This window comes from Melanotaenia boesemani, chromosome 21, assembly GCF_017639745.1.
Source record: "Melanotaenia boesemani isolate fMelBoe1 chromosome 21, fMelBoe1.pri, whole genome shotgun sequence".
In the NCBI taxonomy this organism is placed as follows: domain Eukaryota; kingdom Metazoa; phylum Chordata; class Actinopteri; order Atheriniformes; family Melanotaeniidae; genus Melanotaenia; species Melanotaenia boesemani.
The window spans coordinates 20,583,689-20,611,623 of NC_055702.1; the positions used below are offsets into that span (position 1 = coordinate 20,583,689).

At 38.9% G+C, this 27,935-nt stretch overlaps 1 protein-coding gene across 1 annotated transcript in view; it reads right to left on the bottom strand.

Annotated features, from left to right (window-relative positions):
* Positions 1–1,903: 1,903 nt before the first annotated feature.
* Positions 1,904–27,935, bottom strand: part of shisa8b (shisa family member 8b) — a 51,162-nt gene continuing 25,130 nt past the window's right edge. The window contains exons 4-5 of the mRNA XM_041973915.1: positions 9,768–9,881; positions 1,904–4,360 (exon numbers count right to left, since the gene is read on the bottom strand). Of these exons, the coding sequence (XP_041829849.1) occupies positions 3,840–4,360; positions 9,768–9,881 (635 nt within the window). The 3' untranslated portion in view covers positions 1,904–3,839. The remainder of the gene's footprint in view (positions 4,361–9,767; positions 9,882–27,935) is intronic.

Here is a 27,935-nt window from a genome sequence, read left to right on the forward strand (position 1 = left end):
AATAATGAGAGACCCAGATCCACATTGACTTGTTCCCTTTCCTTCCCCCAAGGGAGGAAAACACGTACCAATGTATGATTTGTTTTTCTATTTTTCCCTTCTCTTTTCTCCCTTTATCTCCTTTTCTAAAGAGTCCCAGCCTCTGGCTCTTACACTGTCTCTCCCTCTCCTCCTCTCCCTCTCTCTGGTTGGGATGGAGGCTGATGGGAGCTGACATGATGGTGGCATTGTCCTCACTGTCGAGTTAATGTGACCCGGGGGAAGTTGTCCCTGTATGCTTGGCCTGATGGCAAAGAATGCAAAGCGTACTTCATCATGGAGAATTGGTGCGGAGAGCCAAAAGGGGAGAAGGGATGAGAAAGTAGTAGCCTATGTAGATAGACTGAGAGATGCAAAACAGGAGAGGTGTTTTTATGGGGAGAACAGGGAGTACTTAAAATAATATGTAAAGACGCTTCAATTATTTTGACATGATTTAGAATTATATTGTAATTAAATGGCATCGGATGCAATGGTAAATTTCCAGTGTATCCAAAATAAATAAAAACCTAAATGCCCTACATTTTGATGCCACCAGTTACTTAGCTTCTATAAACTTGGAAATTTTTGTCTCTTGAAGCAGATACAGACCATAACCAGGTTTTACAGCTGGTTTATTTTTATTTTTTTTAATTATTTGCTTAGGTTTTTGCCTCATAAATCAGTTCTAATGCTGTTTGGAAGCAATAACTCCATCAATAGGAGATGCAAAGGACTCCCACACTACTCCACCACCAGGGCAAAACATTTCAATAAAAATACTGCAATGTCACGTTTGTGTTGAAAAACAATAAGAGGTTTATTGTTGTGTAGTTATTCTTTAGTGAATTCTTGCCCTTATTAGCTTGCTAATGCACATGTCTGTGGATAGAAATAGTAGATAAGATAGTGATATTATTTTAGAATATTGCTAAAATATGTTTGACTCCACTGTCATGTTTGTACCATAGACTGTAAAAGATGGGCATAGTCACCAGTAAAGTCCAGTTCCCTCCATCAGCTCCAGCTCAGGACAGGTCACCATTTCTTTTGGTTCCTCAGGCAACAATTGAGAAAAATGCCAGAATATGTGACCCATCCTACTTTATTGGGACCCTTCCATTGGGGTCCCAATCTTACTGATTTGACCATAAAGAGTCGAGATGTATTGATTGGTCAAAATGAATCGTCACCTCTCATGTGACTCAGCAATAAGAACATAGCGGGAAAAATGTCACGTTTAAATACACTGTGAAGTTTTGGTTGTTTAAAGCCACATCCCAAGAATAAAGAACACAAACTGCTGGATGTCCATCATTCACATCTGTGGTTTCATTTTTTTCACTCTTAATCATTATAACTCAATTCAAGGAAAGTGTCACACTGCTAGCATATCACGCTATTAGCTTGCTGTCTACCAGGTAACGGTATAGTTGGCTGTGGAAATGCAACAGAGATCTGAGTTTATCTAACCAAACTGCGCCAAACCATCTTGTCCTGAGTCTGTCTTGTTGGTGAAAACAGGGCTTATATTACACATTGGTTTTTGTTGTGAATAATCAAATTTGGCATCATTCTTACCCTTGACTGTACAGACGGTAAAACCTATTTTATTGTAGATTGGTTCATAATTTACTGAAATCACTAAGCTGTAACTCATGAGGTAATAAAGGAATTGTGAGGTAGGGTTGTTTTCCCATTGACTTTTATCGGGCATCTGATAATCTGAGTCACATCTCACTTGCCAATAGAAAGAATGAATGTTTAAGGCACTTCTTCATTGTTTAGCTTTTCAGACACAGTGGCTTTGTCCATCTTTTACACATAGTTCATGGCACATATGCAAAGTTTGCCTCAGAATGCGCCAGCCCCATTTTGACTTGCCAAGCATAATGGTAATAATAATAAAACATGTCCACCAGGATGGAAAAAAAAGTTTGAAAGTGACAAGTCAATCCACACAGTTAAATTTACAGTTGAGTCAACTGCATATATATTCAACCTGATCATATAACTGGACCTTGTCCCAGTAAACATGCATGCAAGGGAATGGAGTTATTGACTAAATTATGCACGACTCCATGGATGTATCCATCCATGCTCAATGCTGTTAACTTTGTGAGAAAACATTTAACACATCATTTAACGCATTCTGCTGCTTCTAACGTTGTCAGTGGATTGTACATGTAAGTAAAGCTGTGTTCACAGCACAGATGTTTTCTTTAAATTAAAATGCTGATTTTTATCAGATGATACTATAGTCATGAAATCATGATTTTATTAGACCAGTGTGGGATGCCTTTGGGTCATAACTTCTGATGCTTTTAGCATTTTGACAAAGAAACAAAAATATATATTTTATTCAGCTGTATTAAAATTGTATACACTTTCTGTTTTTACATAAAGATGCAAAAAGATGGAACTTTGAACCATGTGCTGAGCACCTCGGTCCATTAGAGTCTTGCTTAGCGTATACATGCAGGAGTGTGCTAGTCCGGCTTAGAGAGCTCTGACTTAGGGCAATTTTGGTCAGGCTACTTACATGCATCTTAAAAATCGGGTTTTAATCTCACTAAAACAATGATTCCACTTTTTGTAATGTCATGTAAACATGCTCAATATGTCTGGCCAGATTCTCTGCCATCAAGGTTTTGATTACTATATGAGCTCAAAAACAAGGACAACTTGACTTCTTTTGGTGCTTTAAGATGTTAAAGTGGCTTCTGAGATTCAGAAAATCAGGTTGTTTTCAAACCTAATAGTCCACTAAACCGGGGACTGGGTTCATTTGGAAGTTGCAACATTCACACGGTCTGAGTTAACTTTTACACTGCACCGGGTCAAACGAACTGAACCTTAAGAATGAAATAATCCCCTTTTTGCTTGAGGCGATGCTACGTTAATAATCACTGAAAGAGATGAGACAAACAAAGAACAAGAAAACTCGCTCATCTTTTAGTTAATGCAGGGCAAATTCTGTTTCCACCATATAAGTTATAGGCCCCCTGCTGCATTTAGAGAATGAAGTTTTTAGGCAGACCAGAGTTGACTTCTTTTATGGGCATCAGTTTGGTTGTGGATCCACACCTCCTCAAACAAACCAGACTTTCTGAGCAAGCAAACTATGCTTAGATAAAGAGTTGGTGTCAATGTATGCTCAATGTTTCATGACAAAATGATTGCTTTTCAAACTATTAGAATGTACCAAATATGAGCAAAATGCAGGTAGTTGTTGTCGCTGTTGTTAAGCTAACTTCCTGCCATTGGGATTTTTTTTTTAAATATTTAGCTTCCAGATTCAAGAGTGATGTCAATCTTCTCTTAACTTGAACCAGGAAAGCAATATATTGATCTTTTCTGTTGAAGGAGGGTGTTAAGTAGGTAAAAAGAGACATGATTTCCAAGGTTTAAAAATATTTTCACACATATTTATGTTAAAGGTTTGTAAGGTTTGCAAAGTTTACAAATTTGCAACCTTTATGTGTCTGTTTGGACATTAATGGTGGACGGTTTACGCAGCTGGCACCACCACGGTCAGCTAAGCTAATGCTAATTAAAACTTTAAAGGGGCTTTACATAGTTTTTTTTTAATGTATGAGACCTTTACAAAGTTGATTCCCTGTAAGAGAGATGGTTCTACTTCCCTGTATTCATCTTGAATCTAACTGCTGCCACTTATGAAAACATTCCTACCATCTTGTATAAAATTCCCATTGTTTAATCTTTCTCCTGTTGGACAAGATGTCCTGAAGTCTGGCATTTTACTAACACCAAACCTTTTTTGCGTTTAACATTGTGGCAGGCTGCTCTGTCTCAGCCACTTAAACTGTCACCTCAGTCGCACTGTGGGTGGAGTAGCTCTTCTGCCTTGTGTGGTGGTAATAAGGGGGTTGAGATGCATGCTGCCCCTGGACCTGCTGCCCAGCTCCTCCATACATCCCCCCATAGGCTTGATTGAAGACATCTGCCATGTTCTCTGTGCTTTGCTGCCTCCGCATCGAATAGCCGTGTCTCCGTGTGGAACCATGCTGGGAGGAGGATGTGTTTGGTGGGGCAGAGGTCTGTCTGTGGACATGGCGGCCAGCTGGCTCCCAGGCTTTAAAGGCTGAGCTGGACAGAAACGGGTGCGTGGTGGTCTTGGGGAGGCGTGAGTGATCCAGGTGGTTGGATGGGATGGAGATGGAGAGGGGAGCATGGATATCATGGTGCAGTGGCAGGGGCTGGTGGATGTATGACTTCTCCTTGGGGTGTATAGGGTGGAAGACAGGAGGTGCTACAGGTTGGTACTGGGAGAAATCCATGATAGGGAAGCTCTTGTAGTAGCTCCGAGAGGCGGTTTCCGCTGCAGAGACAGAGGATAAGAAACAGTTAGTATCCAGTACAAATATTAATCAGTAAGGTCTTTGATTATTTTGGTTTCTTAAAATTTGGGTCAAGTTGCAAACATTTTTTTCCTAAAAGTGTTTCTCACCCCAAAGACCTGAGTTTGGGTTTTTATTGCATCATATGCTTATCAGCCATAATGTTATCTCTCCTATCTGGTAAAATAAAAAACATACAGTTGATACAGTTGCCCCTGATACCAGTAGATGTGAAAATGTCCAAAAGGCGAATATGCTGATTTACCATGTAATCAACGTTCCTACCCTCACCTATGGTCACGAACTGTAGGTAGTGACCGAAAGAATGAGATTACAAATACAAGCGGCCAAAATGACTTTACTTCGCAGGTTTCCCTAAGAGATAGAGTGAGAAGCTCAGTCATCTGGCTCAGAGTAGAGTCGCTGCTCCTCTGCATCAGGAGCCAGTGCAGTTGGCGGGTATCTGGTTAGGATGCCCCCTGGACACCTTCCCGGTGACATGTTCAACATCCCTCTGAGAAGAGACCCTGTGGAAAACCCAGGACAAGCTGGAAGGACAACATTTCTTAGCTAGCCTGGTAATGTCTCAGGATTCCCCTGGATGAGCTGGAAGGAGTGGCCTGGGAGAAGGATGTCTTAGTTTCCCTACTTAGGCTGCTACCCCCATGACCCGAGCTCGAATAAGCAGCATAAAATGTATGTATGTATGTATGTATGTATGGATGGATGGATGGACGGACGGACAGATGGATGGCTGGATGGACAGATGGATGGCTGGATGGAAGGAACTGTAGTCGAAGATTATGGATGGTGAACTGCCTGCCTGCAGTTGAAACACAAAATATATCAAAACAGAACCATGGCTGTTGAGCAGCTAGAATCCTTTTATAAAAAAGGATTACAACATCCATTTCTCAAAGGACCAGCTGGTCTCAGTTCCCTAATTTTTACAGACTGCTTCTAAAAGAGGATAGCGTGCTACACAGTGGTAATCATGGCTCTTTCTGCAGAACAAAGGAGGACATGAGATTGGGCTGCTAACTTGGCCTCCAAATGCTCCAGATCTCAATCCAATCACGTGTCTGTGGTATATGCTGGACAAGCAAGTGCAATCCATGCAGGCCCCATCCTGCAGCATTCATGTCTGACAGTTTGGTGCCAGATAATACATCATATCTTCAGAGGTGTTGTAGAGTCCATGCTTTTATAGGTCATAACTGTTGTAAGAAAAGGGGTAACCCTGCACATAAAAGATCTTTGCAATAAAGTTCACAAAAAAACCAAAACAAAACAAAAAACAAACAAAACAAAACAGGTCCTGGAACACAGTTCTGTATTACTGGGCCCAGAGTTAACTGAGGGGATCTCAGTACAGCAGCATTGCTAACAAGTGGTTGCAGACTGCCTAAATCAGGCAAAATAATTTAGGACTGAATTATTCTGAACAATCAACATTTTCTTCACATACCCATTTGGAAATGATCATAGATTGATCACATTTAGATAAAATCAGATTTCAAATGAAGATCCAAGCAAGAAAACGTCTTGTTGGCAGCACCCAGCTTATAAAGTTCAGTATTAATGACATTTTATATTTAACACACATCTGTATAAGCTGTTGTTTGTCAGTTTTACAAGATAAATACCCTCCAATTGTTCATGTCACCCAAATTTCAACTAAAAATGAAAACTGGGAGCTGAATTCACAGCACCCATGTTTGCAGGGCCAAATTTTATTTTAGAGATTTAATTAAGAAATTCCAATTTGTGTTCCCATAGATAAAACAGTTTAGCACAACAAAGTTGTCCACAACTTATTTCATCACCTGTCTTCTCCTTTCTTGCCTTAAAATGTCTGGATTCATATAAACTATGGTGATAGTGAAGACATGACGTCAAAAGCTTTGAAAATAAGTTAGAATTTGGCTGTTTTTTCCCCCTTGATAATTAGGCCAGTGGAGCAAAAACTTGTTTTATTTGGCCTCTTTAAACTTGTTTATACTTTGGAGTCATGTTCAATTTGTCACAGTCTGATGCAGAACTGAGTCACATGTGGAAACAGCCTGAAATGAACGATGAACATCGACGTATGAATGCAGGCTGTTGTTGGAAGAACACTGACGTCTGAATCACACTAAATCCATGATGCATTTAGGTTCAAGCCTCCTGGCTCTAAACTGTGGCCAACGTCAGACGCTCTACATCCTCAAGATATTTAAGAAACTTTTGGCAGAAGTTGTCACACTGCTCTACTTACCAATTAAACTTGAGTTTTTATAGATTAATGCATCTTTGTTAAAGTTTTACATGTTTTCAGGAATTTAGATTTTTTTTCTAACCTCACTCCATCTGGTTTGACAAGTTGGAGATGAAAATTTAAAGTGAAATACAAACAAACCAAAAACAAAACAAAAAACAAAAATCAGGAAAACAGATTTACATGTGTACAAATATAGAACGAGTCAGAAACAGGAAAAGGTAGGTCAGGATAAGAGGGAGGGTTTGATGAAGATCGAAGGAGAAGGTTGATTTCAGTATTTTCTATTGGTGTATATGCCTTTAAGGTCAGTTAGTTGTAGCTTTATCATTATTACCTCTGCCAAGGTTATGTTTTCCATATTGTACGTTTGTCTGTCTGCAACGTAACTAAAAAAGTTAGATAGTTTTTGATCAACTTTTTAGAAACAATTGGAATAAGGAACAAACGATTAGATTCTGAGGGTGATCGGGATCACCACCTGGGTCCAGGAATTTTTTAAAGGAATCTTTACTATAGGGAGATCGGGATAATTTTGCCGTTAGAGCGTCTAAATAAAAAAAACTGAACAAAATCATTGGGGGAAAACAAATAACAATGCAGTGATGGGGGTCTGTGCTCTGAGTGCTTCTTTTGTTGAGACATTACAGGGCAGATGGCACTAAAAGGTTGAGAAGGAGAAGAAAGCTCAGCAGTGCAATGGAGATGATGGAAGCAAAGATATTTGTGTCAGGCTGAGTTGACAGCAAAGACAATTTATAAACACCTTCACTCTGAGTTTGAAATGTGCCTCTGGATGTATCTGTATGAGGTAAGAAAGCATGAATGTCAGGGAATTTTCTAAATAAACTAAACACTTCGGTCATCAGCACTTGCGTCACATCTACATTTTTTGGTAACGTTGTCTTTGCATTATTTCATCATTTTTGTCAGAACGCCCGAGTCCATCAGACTCATCAGTTTTTTTCTTTTTGTTTTTTTTTTTAACCAAATTTTTTTTAACCAGTTCACATGAACCAAATCATATCTAATTGGATCACAAAGTAGGAAGACACTGCTGTGATTAACAGAGCAACAGAGCTTTATTAGGATTTCATTCATGTGTTGTAAAAAAAAACAAAAAAAAAACTAACAGTCACCTGACTATTTGTACAAACTGAAATCAGAAACATCTTACAGTGCTAACTACCACACCCCCTCAAGAAAAGGGTTGTTCCTAGCACTTTGGGTGTGGTGCCCCACCCCAGAGGAGACACATTACATACAACATGTCATGTAAGGAGTGATGCTGTTTTCACAAAATCAGAAGAAGAGAAATATTCTTTTACTGTTGTACTGACATGCAGATTTGCAGAAGTTTAGATATCATAAATCCTGTCAGTCAACGCAGTGAACCATGACAGATCTCATTTAAGATCTGCGATAAGCAGGAAGTTAAGGGGTTGGTTCTGTTCATGTTTTCACTTCTTCGTCTGATTTTTTTTTTGTGCACCCCCATTCTGGCGCTTGGTGCACCATGCTCAGTGTGTGATGCTCTGGTTAGGAAAGTTGCTGTTTCACACCCTTCTGAAACTGAAGGTGCCAAATAATGAAGCATGTCAGTTGTTGTTTTATTCCATTCTTTCTGCAAAATGTGTCTTAAGGGCTGGTATTGTTGCCCGTGGAAAAGATGTTGTGTTGTAGGAGCTTAAGGTTGCTCTGAAATTTAAATGAACTTTTCTGCATTAATGCTGTCACGACAGAAGTATAAATTAGCTTTTACACAGTCCAAAAACATCAGTGTCTGGCTTTAGGACTTGTTGCTGATAACAATGCACACTTCCCCTTTTCATTTTTGATTGTTATCTGCTGAATGTCTCTTGTCCACTCTACTCACCCGCCAGACCATGTGTGCTCAGGTCTGCTTTCCAAAAAAATAAGATTTTTTTTCCAAGAAGCATTGTTACAACAAGTACTCCACTTTTTATGCAAAGTTAACTTAAAAGTATTCATCTTCAAATCCATCCATCCATCCATCCATCCATCCATCCATCCATCCATCCATCCATCCATCCATCCTTATTCGGGGTTGAGTTGCAGGGAAGCACAGACTTTCCTCTCCCCGGCCACATTCACCAGCTCGTCTGGGGGAATCCCGAGACATTCCCAGGCCAGCCAAGAGATGTAGTCGTTCCAGCGTGTCCTGGGTCTTCCCTAGGGCCTCTTTCCAGTGGGACGTGCCCAGAACACCTCACCAGGGAGGCGTCCAGGAGGCATCCTGACCAGATGCCAGAGCCACCTCATCTGGCTCCTCTCGATGCGGAGGAGCAGTGGCTCTACTCTGAGCCCCTCCCAGATCACCGAGCTTCTCACCCTATCTCTAAGGGAGAGCCCGGCCACCCTGTGGAGAAAACTCATTTCGGCCGCTTGTTTTTGCAGTCTCGTTCTTTCAGTCACTGCCTACAGCTCCAGTTGGCCGCCTCAACAATAGAGGCACGGAACACAGCTCACTCGGACTCAATGTCCCCAGCCTCATGGTTGACATGGTTGAAGCTCTGCCGGAGATGGGAGTTGAAACTCTTTCTGACAGACCATCACAACATGCTTGGGTCCGCCAGGCCTGACCGGCATCCTCCCCCACCATCTGAGCCAACTTACCACCAGGTGTTGATCAGTTGACACCTCCACCACTCTCTTTAAGCCCCTGGTAGGTGACCCTACCAGGGGCTTAAAGCCCCCGACAACATAGCTCCTAGGGTCATCAGGACCTGCAAACTCCTCCACCACAGTAAGGTGGCAGCTCAGTGAGGAATATATAAAAATATAATAATATAAAATATTGAGGGAATAAAAACACTTACACATAGAAACAAATTTAAATCCTTGGCAACAACATGTCTTGTTCAAAAACTTATAAGATACAAAATCATATCACCTCTAAACTTCAGTTAATGAAGATTAACATTACAAAGCCATTCCTCCCACAGTATCAGACAAAGATAATTTGTAGGCTTGTCTTTAAAATCTTATTGCCTAGAGGCCAAGACCTCTTCATCATCTGACAGCTCCCGTACTGCCATCTTACCTCACTGTAAAGGTTACTGTGTCAGCTGGAGTTAACATCATTTCATGAGTGTGGGTCTGTGACTTACCTACAGCTTTGAGGGAGGTATATTTGTTCAGCCCCAGGCTGCTGTGGTTACTGTGCGGGTGTGGAAGCCCTTGTCCAAATGGTCCGTAAGCTGAGTTATTCAGCTGGTACTGTTCTGTTGAGTGACAGAAAAAAAGAGTTAGTATTATATACAGTATCTGTACAAAAACATACAACGATGAGATGAAGTGTCTACTTGTGTCATACAGAAAATTAAAGTTTTTTTTCAAACCAATAACCCACAATTATTGATGTAATTTACACCACTGTGCAATGAAAATGCTGGTTTTGGTTTTACCCTTGATGTGCAAACATGCTGCAGACCAACAGCTCCTTCCAGATTCCACTCAGTGAAATCTGCAAGCACCGTCACATGAAGTACACACAGTGTACTGCACACATGTAGTAACTTTTCTTTATAAGTTGTCCACAGCCCTGAGATCCAACTATTTCACAGTATGTTAAAATGTTAAAACAACATTTAACAAATAACATTACAATATTACTAACAAGTCCTGGTCCTGCTGGACATATCTGAAATGCCCCCTTTTGGAGACACAGAGAAGAAATCTGGACCAGAGCTCTAAACCAGCTCATACGACCATGATCACTCCCCAGATGACCGAACTCCTCAAACTTTCTCTTATTCTAGATGCTCCCCTTCAGATGAAACTAATTTTGGCCAGTTGAGATTGCAATGTCACTCTTTTGGTCATTCCCCACAGCTCATGAAGACAGATCCAAGTGCAATGTAGATCAAGTGTAAAAACACTTTATTATTTTAGTTATTCTGTAGCAACAGCTGTTTTATCTTTCAGCTTACAATGGAAATACCGTCTTCCAATCCTATCTATCCAGTCTAGGATTGAGAGTTTGAATGTATTTGATCAGTCTGTTCAGGGCTGGGCAACCTCTTGGCCTAATAAACAAGCAACTAACCAAACTAAAATCAAAGGCCATCGGAAGCTGGTGGGCCGTCACTGAGCACCAGTGCCGGATGACTTTCTGTATCAGCTGCACTTCAGGAAACAATTTTGGCTATATGTTCACAGTGAAGTCAATATGATTGCTGATGGTTGGATTGATCGTTTTTGTTTCCAAAACCCTACCAGCCTGTTGGACCTAATCTTTCTCTACATGTTCAAGCGTCACTCATCTTTTGGTAATGCTGTAATTATCCCTGGTTTGTTTTGTGCTTTGTGCCAATTTTTAACAGAAGTTACACTAGCAGTCACAAGTTTGGACCCCCCCCCCATTACATTTAATGGGAAAGTGAGTCCAAACTTTTGACTGGTAGTGTATGTGCTGAAAGAGTTTTATCACTTGCACTTTGTCCTTGCTGGATGTGTCAGAGGAAGGACAGTGCTGAAGAAACATCACAAAAAATGGTGGATTAACATGAGTTAGAAAGCATCAACCTATTGCTTTGAGGCTGGTGACTTTGGATGAGACAGTGTTGCCGTTCCTGATGGAACTGAGACTAATGAACAATGGAACAAACCAGGAGTAAGAGAGGAAAGGCCAGGCTTTTACCATTAATGAAGTCCACTGATGCAGCCAGTGCACTTGATGTGCGCCCCAGGGATGGACAAACACACATGCAGCACATGCGGATGTTCACAGGGACACACATACCCAAACAGCATGTATATGAGGTCATTTGGAAGAGCAACAAATCTGCCTTCTTTAGTGTTGTCATAGCACCAGTTTTGTGCATGTTTTTGTTTGCTTGCTGGTGTCTGTTTTCTCGTGTTTAATTGACAGAACTTCTGACTGAACAAAACAGTAAAGCTTATTGATAAGCTTGCCAATCTGATTTATCGCGCACAAATCAAGTCTGTGCATGGGTGTATGTGTGTGTGTTTGTGTGTGTGTGTGTGCATATTTGTAGCAAGTGTCATGTGGCAAAAAGCATGGCCTCAAAGATCACATCAATGTCTGTTACTGTCAATCTGTTACAGCTCGAAAAGATGGAAAGAATGTATGTGGATGTGTAGCAACCTTTAAATACACACACACACACATGAAAGAGGCCCATAGAGTGAGAGTCAGTAAGAGAACAGTACGAGATCAGGATGTTCTGGCTGTATGAGTTAGGAAATTATGCTGAAGCCAGAGGGGCGGAGAAATGTTCAGTTAGTCTTTACTGTAACGTATGTGTACTTCTATGAGCTTCAACTTTCAATGTTGCACACTCGCTCTTATACAGTGTCATTGGCACACTGTAGTTTAAGCTGATTAACTGGTAAAATGTTCATTTTTTTGTCTTGCATTGTACAAGTGTGTGCTTTTGAAAAGGTAGCTGGGTAACTAAAATGTCACATAAAGCCTTGATTGTGACACTGTGAATCTGTAGAATTCTGTAAAATGGGTCACCTCTATCAAAAAAAAGCAGCTACATCAGGCCAGTCGCCAGACAAATTCGTACAGTGAACCAAAGATAAAATGCTAAACTTTTCAGTATGGAGACAAGCGGCGCCAAAAAAGTGACAAAATCATCATCTTTAATGCCTGTAACCACACAGAGGTCTGTCATAAAAGAGCTGCTTGCGAAGGCAGCATGCTTTCAACAAGAGGAGAAAGTTAAAGAAGTAGCCAAAGCAAAAGGAGTTGGTCAGCCAGCCAAACCCTGGAAAACTACATCAAACCTCCAGGAGGCAGGTGACCTTAACTCCAGCCTGTGGCTCCATGAGGCAGACTGCTTTATAGTCCAGTGAGAGCAGTTTAAGCAACACACACAGTGGGGACAGAAGGACAAGGCTGCTGACCTAAAAAAGGATTAAAAAAAAGAAAAAAAAAGAAAAGAGAGAGCTCAAAAAATAATTTTGATGAACAACAGGCTGGCTGCTATGTAACCCAAAGCCTGAAAGGTCTGTTTTGCTGCCACGGCTCCAAACTCCAAATTTTTGCTGCAGCAATCAAAGTGTTAAGAAACTCTGGTCAGTACAGTTGTATGGACAGATGAGAACAATCTGGCCATTTAATTGGACCTCCATCCTTATCCGATTATAAATACACAGCAGGGAAATTTAGTTAAAGTTTATAAAAACATTTTTATTGGGAAAAAAAAGTTCAATTATCAGAGCTTTTGAATGGTGCTCGATATATATCAACATACATATGTATACAGTACCAGTCAAAGGTTTAGACACACTTTTCCATTAAATCTAATCGGAAAGTAGTAGTAGGTAGTAGTGCGTACGGATCATTGCTGTTTGTGCTTTATTTGTTGACCACTAGGTTTTGTCAATGATGTTTTTTTCTGTGACAAAAATGAGACGATACCTACATAAAAACTGGAGCATGAGGACAACACTACGATGATATGTACTGAAGCAAGACAAGTGGCTCCAGGTAATCTCAAGAAACTAATGCAATAAAATGTCAACACCTGGAAAAAAAGAAGACTCGACATATGCACACATATCACATTTGATTTGAAACAAGATGCTTTTTAAACTCTGTGGAGTGACGTTTACTAGTGAAAACACAATAAATTCAAAGCAACGTTTGTCATAGCATGCTTATCTAAACATGCTAAAGCTAATGTTTTATCATGAGAAACTGGTGCTTAAAACCTAAAGATGCCACAGCTGACATATCAACCTTACTAATTAGAAAAGTGAATGACTCATCAGTCTGAGATGAAAATCAACAATCGACTGATACAAATTTAAAGAAGAAGTACTTTGGCAGGTTTTTGCAATTTGGTGCCCCTAATGAAAGCCAAAGCTGGATTTTTACTCGCACAGCATCTGTGTACGACAGGGCTGGCATAGCTGATGCTGGTGAAATGTGACGAAACGCCCTAACCGACCTTACACAGACGCCTTACAAGTATAAATCCAGCTTCACTCAGCATGTGCCTTGCATCCTGTCTCTTCTCTGAGCTCTCTCCAGCCACTTGTAATAAGTAAATAAATAAAATGTGCCATCAAAATTAATCAGAAACATAGAGTTTTTAATTTCTAAAACTTAATATAGTACTGCTGTGGAACTGTGTAAACCTATAGTGTCTAAGCTTTTTGGTGTCATTCAAGTTATTGCACAGAACTGGTAAAGATTAGATTCACTGAGTTTCATTAGAGATGAGCATCTGGATTAGTTAGTACCACTTTAGTGAGCATTACTACTGGTGAAGTCTTTCCAAATGGCAGATTATTCCTGAAACTGTCAGTCCAGAGTTCCAGGATGATCTCCACATCTTCTTGATGCTTCTCTAAGTGGATGTGTGTGTGTGTGTGTGTGTGTGTGTGTGTGTGCAGACAGAGAAACATCATACACTGGCACTGAGCTCTCAGCATGTGCCAAATTAGTGGATTATGAAGAATAAGCCACTTTTTCAATATAATCATGAGTAATTATTGCTATATTCATCTTCATTTTTTCTTGTTCATTAAACTGTCAGTGCAGTAAATGACCAACATAACAGGCTGTTATGAGAGGCTCAGATCTGTCTGAGGTTTTTTTGCTTCACATTGATAGAGGACAGTTGTGGAGAAACTCTGGAGAGACTCTTAATCTCCTTTCAGAAAGCAGTGTGATGTCTAAATAGGCCTCCTTGTGTTTTTCAGTAACCTTGTTTTTGCAAAGGTAGCCAGAATATATATATATATATATATATATATATATATATATATATATATATATATATATATATATATATATATATATATATATATATATATATATATATATATTATATATGTATTGCTGTCAACACAGCACAAGCCTGAACAGCTGTAGTCTTGTTAAGGGGAAGGCGGATACTGACTACTTAGTAATTGGTTTCTGGTCAGTTGTTTAGACTAAATCAACAAAATAGGTTATTAGATAAATAAATTACAGGCAAATGGGGCAAATGAACAAAAGAAAACTATTCTTAAAATCCTCTGAGTTGCAGCTGCAGCTTCTGCTCTTGACTAAATTTCAAGTGTGCAAGTGTGTGCAAGCCAATATATAAGATGCTAAGGGAGGGAAATACATGCAGAACAAAAGAAACAGATTGCTTATTAATGAATCGTATAATGTCTTCTTTTTCTCAGTGGGAATTACAGGAAAGGGATAATCACACTACACAGCAGCAACATTTTCAGTTTTATCTTAGTAACACTGTGAAAATGAGCTGTTGTGTTTGAGGGACAAAGTCTTGGTGTACCATGGACATAAAGCCACCTGCATGGCTCTGGTGTCTGCATGAGCATGTTTACTGGGACTTAGCAGATTCTGTTCGTACTACCTTGTGGGACAGCTGTGCATCCCAAGTAATTTAGTACAATGTAAAGGTATTTCCTGCAAAGTCTCCTCAAAATGAGGGTTAATTTTGTTCCATTGCTTCTGTAAATCTATATCTGGTGTTTTTCTCTCTTTTTTCATTTAAACAGAGATTTTTCTTACAGTTACAAATATGTAGGTGGCACACAGTTGGACCTGGTGGCCCTTCATGGAATGCACAAACGACGAAATTTGTATTACACAGACTGGAAGCATGAGTAGATGGAGAAACCACAATTTTCCTTGAAGCATTAGTGTGTGTGCCCTAGAAAGCACCTTACAAATGTAAGTTTCCAGGTGTGAATAGAAAAATAAACTTATCTTTACACTAAATTATCTTTTGAAATAAATCTATAAAGCTGAGTTAAGGCTAGATTTGTTCAAGTAACCCCAAAGTAGTTGAATTTCCATCTCTCTCAATGTTTCATTTGGATGTTTTAATCAGGTTATTCTAGTCTCATCCTTGGTCAGGAGAAAACTTTGGGGACATTTTAAGTCTTGCTCAACTTCAAAAAAACATCTTCAACATAGAAATAAATGTGAACACAACCATTAGTCAAAGTCACTGGTACTGATAAATGGCCTCAAATCTTAAAAATTCTCTCACGAAGCTCAGATATTATATGCTGCGATATGAATAATTACACATTAATTATTAATCATTACAGAAGTCCTCACTTTCCCCAGAAATCTCTGATTAGCAGTTTTAAGAAGAAAAAAAGGAGAATGCATTTTTTCCTCATCATGCAATAAAGTGGTTATCAATAAATAAAGAAACCCCAGTGTGCAGTGTATCTGGTCCCAGCTAGTTTAGCTAGTTAAATTAGCAAGTAGAAGCACTAATTATGCTGCCAAAAGAGGAATGATGAGTAAGGTCTGTCATCAAATTAGAAACTTTAGGAGGCATTGAAGCTCTCTTAGATGTCATGATATTCATTCCCTCTCTTTTATGCACACACACACACACGTAAAACACAACCATACATCATCTGCCTGTGGTTTGAACATCCTCGCATGTCTGAGGGAGCGAAGGTGCAAAAAAGCACACTTGAGTGCCGGGAACAACGCAAGACTGCAGAGTGCAAAACGAGCCTGTAAATGGGGAAATTGTATGAGAAAGTCTGTGTGCATCATTAGCTGTTGCAGCAGAATTGCAGCAAACTTACCCTTTTCCATGGACTTTATCTGTACAATCTGTTGAGTCAGTTGTAAATGTACCATTTGTCAGAATAATCAACATGACATGAATGGGGGGCACAAACTCCTAGTAAGATCATTAATTTACATGGATAAGGTTTGCTCTTGTGACCCAGGGAAGGATTGAGAGAGCTGTATAACCTTTCAGAGAAGACGAGCACTCAAAGCAGCTTTTCTGACAGCTGGGGAAGAGGAGAGAGGCAAAGGTGAAATTTGTGATATGAGGAGTGATTTGTTACAGGGTCACACTACTTCTGCAGTTATCTTTGATAAATAGGCCATTGCTTTTTTGCTTCAAGCTTTTTTTCTGCAGTGAGTCATGTTTGTTTGAGGCTTTCAGACCAAATATTTGCCTCCTGTCCTCTGTTCATAGTAGGCACTGATGCCTCATGTAGATCTCAAAGGATGTGACTTCAAAGATTTGGGACTTTTTGACATATCTAATCTTTAATCTCTGCGAAACAGGAGTAAGAGCATCGTTAGCTTCAGAAATATGTCATAAATCTGCATGAAGCAGAATATGTGTGCAGGGTTTTGTTTCCAGATAGATTTAGGTTCCTCACCTGTGTTAGAGTGCAAGGAAGTATAAAAAAAACAAAGATTACATAAAAGATTACTCAGTCTTTGAAAATGTTACATTTTCACAAGGACAAATCCACTCAACCCTGCAAAAATACTGTTCTGTTAGCTACTAACAAGCTAAGAGTTAAGTGTGCTTTTATTCTATTGAATCAAGCAAAGCGTCACAAAGTTGGCAGGCTGGCTTATTATAACATTGTTTTGACAGCTGTCTGACCAAAGATCTGATCCTAATTTAAATGAGCTGCAGCAAGGTAATGGCAATACAAATAAAAATGAAAATGCCAAAACCTGAATTAGGTAGTGGTGCACTAAAGTGCATTTGATTTCAACATGTCAGTGCTCCTTAGAGGGGTTAAACATTTGTGGCTAAATTACCCCATGTACGTACTAAATAGAATCAGAGAAAGAGGGCAGGAAGTGACAATTTTACCACATTTATAGATTTCCAGACTCTAAACAAAGCTGCCAAGACTCACCAGAAATATTTGAGCCATCATGCGCGGGCCGCCCCCTAACCCGAGGGTCCCGCGGGTTACCCGCGGTTCGGGTTGGGGCGGGTCAAAGAATTTTCGCTTCTCTGCGGGGCGGGTTAGTGTGGTTTACTATTCTAAAATATCTAGTTCTATCTATTAATTTTATTTTTTGTCAAACTAAAAATAAAGACCCTAATCAGTGTCTGCATTTTGTTACTATAACATGTAAGACAAAATATTTATCAGTTATTTAAACACAGGTCACGTTTTATAACGTAATGTCCACGTAGGCACGTAGTAGGCTACGCAGGCTACGTGCAGAAAGCGCCAAGCAGACAAGCAACAAAAGATGGAAGAAGAAGTGTTGAATAACATTCGTTCGGGAGGATTCGTCCTTAAAAAGAAGAAGGAGGGTCAAATGGCTAAATCACAGGTTTGGGACAGGTTCAGCGAGGTAATCAGTGCAGACAACAGCAGCAGCATTGGCTATGTGCTTTTTAACACTTAAACGCTTAAACGCTTTAAAACACTTTATTTATTTGCCTATTTATGTTTATGGGCTTAATGTTCAAATGAAAATACATTCTGTGTTGCCAGTTTCCAGTGCCAATTTAGGAGACCATATGCACCTTTCTCAGACTAAAAAAAAGCATTCGTCAATGTCATAACATGTGTTTTAATGGGGCGGGGCGGGGCGGGTTAAAAAAATAGGAGCGGAGGTGCGGGGCGGTTTGGTGCGGTCAAATTTTTTTAAAAGAGCGGGACCCGCGGGTTGGAAAAAACCCGACCCGCGCATCACAAAGCCATCAACCTGTCACCTGGGGCCTGTTCCAGAAGGTGGGTTATGTTGAAATTCTGAGTATGTTAACCTTGAGTTGGGGGAAACTCTGGGCCTTCCCTTTCAGAAAACAAGGTAAGTCTTAACTGAGTCTGTTACCATGGTAACTGAGTCTGTTTCCATGGTAACTGACTCTTTAAAGTAAACCTGGCCGGCATACTGTAAAGAAAACCTGAGTTCACATGACACACCGTGAACATGAGATGAAGAAATGAATATTTTATTCTATCCACCCATATTTTAACACACATACTACGTATTTTATAAAGTAAAATATTCTGTCAGTGGACAACTGCATTCAAACTTCCACACTGACGCAGGTAGAAGTTTTCTTTTATGATGCGTCTCTCTACTCAGCATCAGCATTCAGCAATGCTCCATGTTTTACGAAATACCTCTTTGTATTGCCCTTATGCCCACCAATCAGATGAAACTTCTAGCTTTTTGTCAGCAGTTGCCATGGTGAATGACGGTATCAGTGCTCTATTGATAATGGCTTTTTGTTCTGGTTTTGTTCTGGGTAAAGATACTCATCGAACCAACTCACAGCAGCTGAAGTGAAAACTCAGAGTTGCTCAGCTCAGAGTAAGAAAACCAGGAGTTTCTTTTTAGACTAGTTAGTTGAAACTCCTTTCTGGAACAGGACCCTGAAGAGCAGGGGTAACATGGAAATTTAGTCTCAGTCAAGAACGGACACTACTGACATTATCATGTCACAAGCTCTGGCATTTTCACTTCACACTTCACTAACAGCTGCCATTGGCAGCAGATAATCAATACATTTTCGGAAAGCTAATATGAATCAACATACATATTTATTTATTTTTATATTTTTTGTGAGATGGTGTTGGGATGATGATAAATCTGCAGTCATGCCACAAACAATTTTAAGGCTTGTGGTCAAAACTTTTAAACACAAAACTTTTAATTTGTTACGTGCATTTGTTGTGTATTTGTTATTAGTATGTGTTATTGGAGCAAGTAGGGGTTCAGTGTCTTGCTCTACCCACTGAGCCATGCCGCCACTAAAGGTGAAAGGTGAAATGGTGTAGATTTGCTGTAAGTTGTAGTAAAGCTATATTTAGTTAAAATTTTTAAAATGGAGTAGACCCTGTCAACTAGTAGCTCAAATGGCAGTAAATATGTTTTGACTGGTGTCAGGATGATGATGCGGGTCCTTGGCTAATAGTCAAGCTTAACAATTAATGTCAGTACTTATTAGGGATGTCAGTTAAAACAACACAGCCATTAGAGAAATTAGAACATTGTTTAAGCTATTGATTATCGTGGGTTAACTCCCAGCTGTTAGCTCAGAGAAATGTCCATGTAAATCTATATTCCTGCTAAACAGGTGACTTTAATCACAAACTTAAGTGACAGAAACAAACAAAAAAACTCAAATTCAAACTCAAAGAATTGACTCAAATAGTCTGTTTTATACTTCTAAATGTTACAAATGGTACAATGTTGTAGTTTTTCCAAATGTTTATCATTTTAGTGGTAGCCACAGAAAATGTCCGGAAGTCTTTTAACACCCCTCCTCCCGCTTCAGATGTGTTCAGTCACTCTGCATCTAATGAACAGTACTTTTTCCAAAGGCTGGTCGGCCATTTTGGCTACAATGGAAAAACCAATTTTATGCATCTGCTTATTGGCCAAGTTGCAATCTATGCTGTGCTCCAGTTTGTCTTGTGCCACAATGAGAGACTGTGTTTCATTACATTTAGATGCACATATGGTGTTTAACAATTCACAAACCTGATATCCTAAAAATATTACAAACATATCTGTGCAGCTGATTCAGAGTTTGAGGAGAACAAGAAAATCTGGGACAGAAGCAGATGATTCATGAAGAGATGCACTGATGCTTCGACCCTCAAACGCTGTGAGTTTGCTTAAAACCATGTAATGACCAAAATATACATATGATGGCAGCTTCTAGGTGACAAGCTATAGTTCAGCTTGAGGCTGTTTTCTCAGTTCTAGCTTCACGTTATTCTCACCACCATGTCACATGTTGCCAGATGTAGTAGACGTACCATTTGGATGACAAAGTTACAAAAATGCCTCGTGGCCAATTTCCTGAGGAAATCTTCTTTGTCTGTCCAGCCTGCCACCAAGAACTATACACACGTATATATAGTGTATAGTTTTGTACCTCTAGTGGCCATCTTGTATCCCATTTTAAAGTAGAAAAATGTCTGTCTCATACTGAATGCCAAAGAAAGATGATTTGTTTCTTTATCATACACATATATCAATGAAAACATCTGAAGCAATGTGGGGTTCAGTGACAAAAAAAAAAAAATAGGACGATATAAAACAAGTTAAAAGATTAGTTCAGCAAATGTTAAATTATACAAAAAAATAAAAAATCTAAATTTACATATAAACGGTTTTTTTTCCTCAACACTGGACCATTATATTACCATTTATTAAAATAGTCTTTCAATGTATAAAGGAGCTGTAAAGCCTTTCAAAGAAATATTAGAGTACCTGACCTTTTTTTTTTTTTTTTTTTTTTACCTTTCAGGCCCTTAAATGGCTCCAAATAGTTATCGTGGGGTTCTGTGGTAACACTTCAAACCTCTTTTAAATTTTCTCTATCAAAGCTTGTTTGATTTCCTTGTGTGCTTTTCTTTTCATGCTCAACTGATGCCGACAGCAACATTTACTCACTTTTAGATTTGTAACCAACTTGGACGGCTGCTGTTTGGCTCTTGTTTAGTATTTGTTGAAGCTTTTAAATTTGCTGCTTTTTCCATGTGTCTATGATGGATGCAATTTTAAAGCTTCAAGTGTCAATGGCAGGGTGTGAAGGTAGATGATGAAAGCTGCAGCGTGGCTTTATCCATATGAGCAAGTGCTTACCAGCGCATACTAAGTCGTACACACACACACACACACACACACACAGGAAAAATAATCATCGAAGCTCAATATTCTATATAGATAAACATTCTTATACAAAAATTTAAGCCACCAGTCCAGTTCTTTTCTCTCCCCTTCATTCATTAATAGGCTCAATACAACAGTCAGAGCAGGGCTTCTGTATTAATGATGTTATTATGTTGAGTTAACATGATTGTATCATTTTGTAAGCATTTACATGCCAGTTTAACAGAATAAAAATACTACTCCAGCTCCAATATTCACTGCAGCAGTTAAAAACAATAAGTGGTCAACAGCAACTTCACCTGATGTGATTTAAGTAACAAACGGAAGAAAATGTAAACGTAACTTAGACAAATAAGAGAATGTCCAATTTTAAGAGGGTTTTCCAAAACTTTTTCAGGCAGCATCCCACCTGTGAGCAAGATCCACCAAACATGCCATGCAGTAAAATAAGCCATGTCAAAGAAACACATCCACAAGCACACTCTTTATATAGAGAAAATCTCAGACATCAACATTTAACCAGCAACCATAAAAAGCTGCAGTCACATCATTTACAACCAGATATACACACTGACAAACTGTCATTTAACCTGGGCTTATAAATGTTCCTCATGGGCACAGTTTACAGCGGTGGATGGTATCTGTGTACAGACTAGTATAGCTGAGCAGCCTAAACAGCCACATGTAATTTTAATTCAGCAGATTATAACTAATATTTATCTAGGTTATGCCAGGAAATCTCATGTATATCCAAGATTGGAATAGACAGTATCTTTTTTGTGTTTGGGCTGATGGTAGATATATTATAATCGTGCAAGAAATCACAGCAACATTCGCACCAGAGTTACGTTTTAACAGCAAGCAGGACTGCGTTCAATATTACATAAAAAGGGTCATGGAGAATTTTAACCAGTGATCATCATGTTATGTTCAACTAAAAGTTTTCAGCTTGTAATACACCAGCTGTCTTTCCTAAATTATTTATTTATTAACCAGTTAACTCACATGATGTAGATGCTAATGCTAGTGGGAACTTTGGAAATATCCAAAATTTTCCAACATTTGCCCCCTTCCTTTTAATGAAATCATGGTCCCCACTGCTCCCCCTATCCTCTTTCTTTCCCCCTAACTCCATTTGGCCATCACATTTCTCTGCCTCTCAGATAATCCACCTCTATGTGCTTTCCTAATGTTATTTTAAACAGAAAGAAAAACATGATTACTCACATTTTGCCATTCGGCATTGTTAATGCATAAAAATGTTTTGTCTGAAGTGTGTGCCAGATCTAGGCAGATCACTCAACTGCACCAATGTAATGATCACCAATGATTATTTATTTGTTTTCTGGGCCAAGCAGGCGAGTCAGACCACTTAGGCCATGCCACCAGGAATTGTCCTGCTCCCTGCCATGGACCATTCTGGGCTTGGTTGTCCAAAAACCAACCAAAGACATGCATGTTAGGTTAACTGGTCACTCTAAATTCTCCCTGGTTGTTTGTCTCTCTGTGTTGGCCCTGTAATAGAAAATGAATGAATGAATGAATGATCAGGTTTTCATTGTAAATTATTTTCTTTGTATTTGCATTAGACAATATTCTGAACGTTGGCATCTAGAATTCAAGAAATGTATATATATTCTTTTTCTTTCATTTACATGTGATCATTGTCTAAACTTCTACACATATAGAGCAGGAACCGCATTTATTAACTGGTTTTGTTTAGCTAGGAACTAACAGCAGGCTCATTCTGAAGCAGTAAAAAGTTCGCTTCTCCATTTATTTATTTATTTAATACACTCAAACCAGTTTAAAAATGTTAATTAAGTATGGCCCCTGAAACATGGAAATGCTACAAAACAGTCATACTGGAGGCTTTTGTACAAAGAAACAACATCAATGTGACACCAAGCAGTGAAAGATTGTGTTTATTCCAACAGTAAAGACAAACGAAAAAGAATAAATCACACTATACCAGTTGAATTATCAGTAAATCAAGCTGACAATGCCACATGCAAATTAAACTCTAAATGAACACCAGTAGGATCAGTCCTTGTAAGAGACAAACAGCTCAGAAAAAACATGTTAACCTTAACCGAATGAACGACAGTGTCCCTGTTACCTGGCCAATCAAGGTGCAGCAAACTTGCCTGAAACTGCAGCTTCCTAATCACACGGTTAGCACTTACCGGTGCTTGATTTTTTACTGTTTGCAAAAACTCTGCAGGAACAGAAAGAAAATGTTTTATCCTTCCAAAACCACGGTTCATATTTATAGACACTTCCACACTGATTATGAGTAATCTAATCAGCTCTGTAGGCATGCGTTTCTCAGATTTCTGCTGCGTCCCATATCCCACAATAACATCACAACATGTTACCTGCAAGGCAATCATCTTAAACAGAAAGGCCAAACTAGTAGGCCACGCCTTCTTTTCATAGAAAATATGCATGCTTAGGTGACATATGTAAAGCAGTTTATAATAATTTGTTTTTTAGATTTTAAGTTAATTTGTCTTTGGGATGTCATGCAGAGTTAAGATTACCCTTCACCGCCTTGGCAAGTGATTGCCTGAGGCAGCAGCTGTAGATTTTGCAGAAAATATTTATTTGCTTTACTGAGAGATTTGGCAAACGATAAAACACTGGCATTTAATTGTGATTCTTCAGGCATTTTTCTGACTCATGTTGGGATTTTTATTTTATTTTTGACAGAGCTGCGTGCTGGTTTATTTAACATTCACTTTCCAATAATCTACAGAGGATCGTCTGAACAGCGCATTTGCACCCCTGATTAACAAAAAAGTGTTGTTTGATTTAAGAGACAAAAGTTGACACAGACATGCAGTTTTCTGAGATTTTGCTTCACATCTATGAAGCAGAAAAACTAAAGGCAGAAAGCTTAAATTACTCCAGATTATCTTAAATACCTGTAAGGTTTATAACACACAAGAAGATCTTGCGACAGGAAGCCTCTATCGAAACCTCAGGATGGGTCTTAGGAAGGACTTGGGAAAGCTCAAGATCACATCCTTCATAGTTTGTGTGTCATGATCATAATCCCTGACAAATTATTTCTACCAGGGAATCAAACTTTCATGCTATAACTGTATATAACTGTGGTATTGTAAGAAACCAAATGTGGTAAATGTTTTAAAATTCATGTGAAAAACATTACAAGAGACAAGTACCATCATTTTGTCAAGAAAATGTGATTTTACTTATCAGTATCATCATACAGACAACACAAAAATATACTGCACATGTGTTGGTAAGGTTTAAAAAAAAACTTTTCTATAACGTTACTCAGATAATGAAATGGTGAACATACAATTTTGATATTCTGAATAAAAGTCACAGGAATGTTTCCTTCTGTCCAAGTCCAATTAAAACATAAATTTTTCTTCTCAGAATTGTGACCAAGTAAAATAACATCACTGGCCTTATATTTGAAAGAAAGTTGTAAAATACTTAATCTGGAATTAGAACACATGCTTGTTGCATGTGCAAATATTGCATTCGTGCAGTGCTTAATTATTATGTTAATGTAAGCAGGCTGAAACCCTGCAGGCAGCATGTGATGTGCCTTTTCCCCATATTTTCCATCTAGACACAGGAGCCCTCACCAAACACATTTTTTTCCTTGTCCTGCCCAGCATTATAGCAAGCAATGTGATGGTCTGGCTGTTATGTTGTGCAGAACAATTTGCTTTGCCAAGAGCTTAAAGGAGATAAGGCCCTGCTTGATAATTTAAGCATTTTTCTTTACCTGAATTTATATATTATATACCGGACCTGACAAGGGTGGGGTGGGATGGGGCGCCGGCCCCCCAGAGGCAGACAGAGCGGAGGACTCAGGCCCCAGGAGCCCAAGAGCAACCCAACCCACTAAGGCAGAGCCTTTTCTTTTTTTTTTTTTTTTTGTACCTGCAGCATGCCGAGCAGCATTTCACTTTTTATGTCAGAACAGTTTGGGTTTGCATATAATACAAAGTTTGGGTTTAGGTGTGTGTGTGTGTGTGTGTGTGTGCGCGCGTGTGTGTGCATGTGAACTTGTGTAAATGTAAACATATCCATGCATTATATGCATTGGGGTGGCCTGCATGAGTGTATGATTCCAGGCCTGACTTTTTTTGTCCCAGTCTTGCAGACAACCACCATGTTCTAATTCTATAATCATGATTATAATTTTATTGTAATTTTAACTATTTTTTTCTTTTATTATATTTTAATTAGTGCTAGGCACGTTAACGCCTTAATTGCGCGTTAATGCAACGCTTAATTAACAGCGTTAGATTTTTTTAATCATGCGTTAATTTTTTTTTTTTTTTTTTTGCTGGCTGCTGGCTTTGATGACAGAAACATGGCGTCCCTGTCTCCCTTCCTGCTGTGGCAGTGCATCTGATGGAATTTACTGCATTTTCTTTATATAGCTGTAGGCCTTCTTTTAAAGGAAAGAGATACTTTACGCGTAATAATGTGACTAATCGCGATTAATCGCAGCATGTCATGTGATTAAAAATTTTAATCTTTGCCCAGCACTTGATAATATTATTCCAAAGTGAGGTTTTCCTTCCATCTGAAATAATGAATGGTTGCTAGCAAGATCTTATCTTAAAAACCTTTGGTTTACAATGCGATTTAATCCATTTTAAAGCATTGACTGATTAACAACTTTAGTCCCATCCAAATCCATGGGAGCCCCTCAACACGCATAGACTTCATAACGAAGCTTTAGTTGATGTGCTCACATGATTTTTGTCATGCTAAATCAAAAAACAATGCTCGCAACACTTTCATGTCACATGCTCAACACATGCTTAATCAGATGGGCGAGCGTAACGTCACTACACCAACACACCCTAAACATTTGCATATAGTCTTTCTTCAAAAGCTTGCACAATTTCTACACTTGTTGTGCTCATCTTCATTCTTCCTCTGCTTTTTGTTCCCCCGTGACTTCTGGTGGTATTGCTCTATTTTCTGCGTCAAGCAACGGATAGCTAAGCTCCCTAAAAGAAGGACCAAATTACACGTGTAACCGACGCAGAAGACATATCCATCTTCTGTGTGCTTAATGGGCCTTTAGTTCCCCTCTGTATTTGTTCAATTGATCCATTGGGTTGTTTTTGTTTTTGTTTAGACACTGGATTGTATTATAATGATTCTCTATATAGTTAAAGGGAGGGGTTCAAAGGCAGAGTGGTTTTTGCATCTGTTTTGTTGCCTTTTAAGTATTATAATTTGGTTTTTTGTTTTTAATTTCATGCATAGTAGTTTGGTTTTTAAAGCTGCCCTTACTGAGCCTTCCCAACGATATAGTATTATCTTATTTTGTTTCTTTTGTTTGGTCCATTTCTTTGGTCTAATGTCTATCAGTATAGAAATACTGTCCACGCTCTTTATACATCCAACATCTAGACTATTAAAGATTTTAAATGATTTTATTGTGTTTATAAATAAATTGTTCTTTTAAATATAATGATCTCTTGTTCCAGTTCATTCTGGTGTTTTCCTGGGTTAAAAAACAATTGGTTACACATGTAAAACAAAACAAAGCTTAAAGCCAGAGAGGAAGGTTTAATTTCCAAAAGAGGAACCATCTCATCTGTTATTCAGAGCTGATTCTGTTTTGCCACTACTCAGAACAAGTAACATGTTGCCAAATCAGTTTATAGGTCATTTCTACCAAAACAATTTATTTCAACACCTCATATACAGGCATCCTGGCAAGTGGGAGAAATACTGGTCTCCATGAGATGTAGAAGACAGCAAAGCTCACAAACCTCTGCTAAGAAACAACCAACATCAGTGGGATCATTTTCATAGTGTATCCTGTATGATAAGAAAGGGCCCAATGGAAAGAGGTCATGGATGTGGTTGTGTTGCATCTTATTAAGGATACAGAACCCGTTCATATGGTGGAAAGGCTCGGCTTCATTTACATTCTTCACATTATTTTTAAAATAAGAAAAGTCACATTTACAGTGCAAGAATATTAAGTATAATGAAACTGAGTTCAGGACTGTGGTAACAAAGAGTGTGTCTCAAACAGTGCACTTACTTGAGTGCACTGGAAGGTAGTGCGTCTTTAATGCACACTATCGTGGATAAGTGCTGACCCAAATGGAGCACATTTTGCACTTACTAGTAGTGACGTACCAGCATTTGACGGCGATTCTTCTGCCTGCTTCAATTTACAGAATGAATTTCCAACTCTTTTGTTTTTACTTTCTTTCATTTACTCCATTCCTTTACTCCTTACTTAACCCCATCTGTAACCTGCGTTGCTTATTTATTTATTTTAAAGTATATGACCCTCCTACATGCTGCCTAATGGCAGCGCCGCTCCATTAAAATACTTTTTTTTAGGACAATCCGTCCAAGTTCTTCCAAAATCCTAATCCAAAATCACGTTCACATACGTGTTTGCATGTCATCAAATTTTTATGCTATTAAATGCCTTTAAAAGGCCTCATTTGTGAAACGAAGTACCGTTGCCTACACTGTATTGATCTACCTCAGCTGATAACAATAGTCCTAAATCCTGGATCCATCAGCACACACGTTCATGTGTCTTTGCATGTCTCCCCGATACCTGTTAGTATAAAGTGCAATTTAAAAAATTTGTAAAACAACTTTTAAATATGCAAAGATATCTTCACTGATTTAAAGTACTTTACGTCACATACATCTGTTTTCATTGGTATTTACACTGATAAGTTCACATCTGGCAACAGGAAACGATTATACTAGAAATCATCATTTAAAATATGAAATGCAGTAATGAAGAGTCTTAAACAGGGATGCAGAAAACCTTTTATTGAAACTTTTTAATAAAACATTTCTCTCTTGCTGCCTTCTCTTCTCAACAGCAGCGTGCTAGCCCCCAGGTGGTAAATGCCTCAGT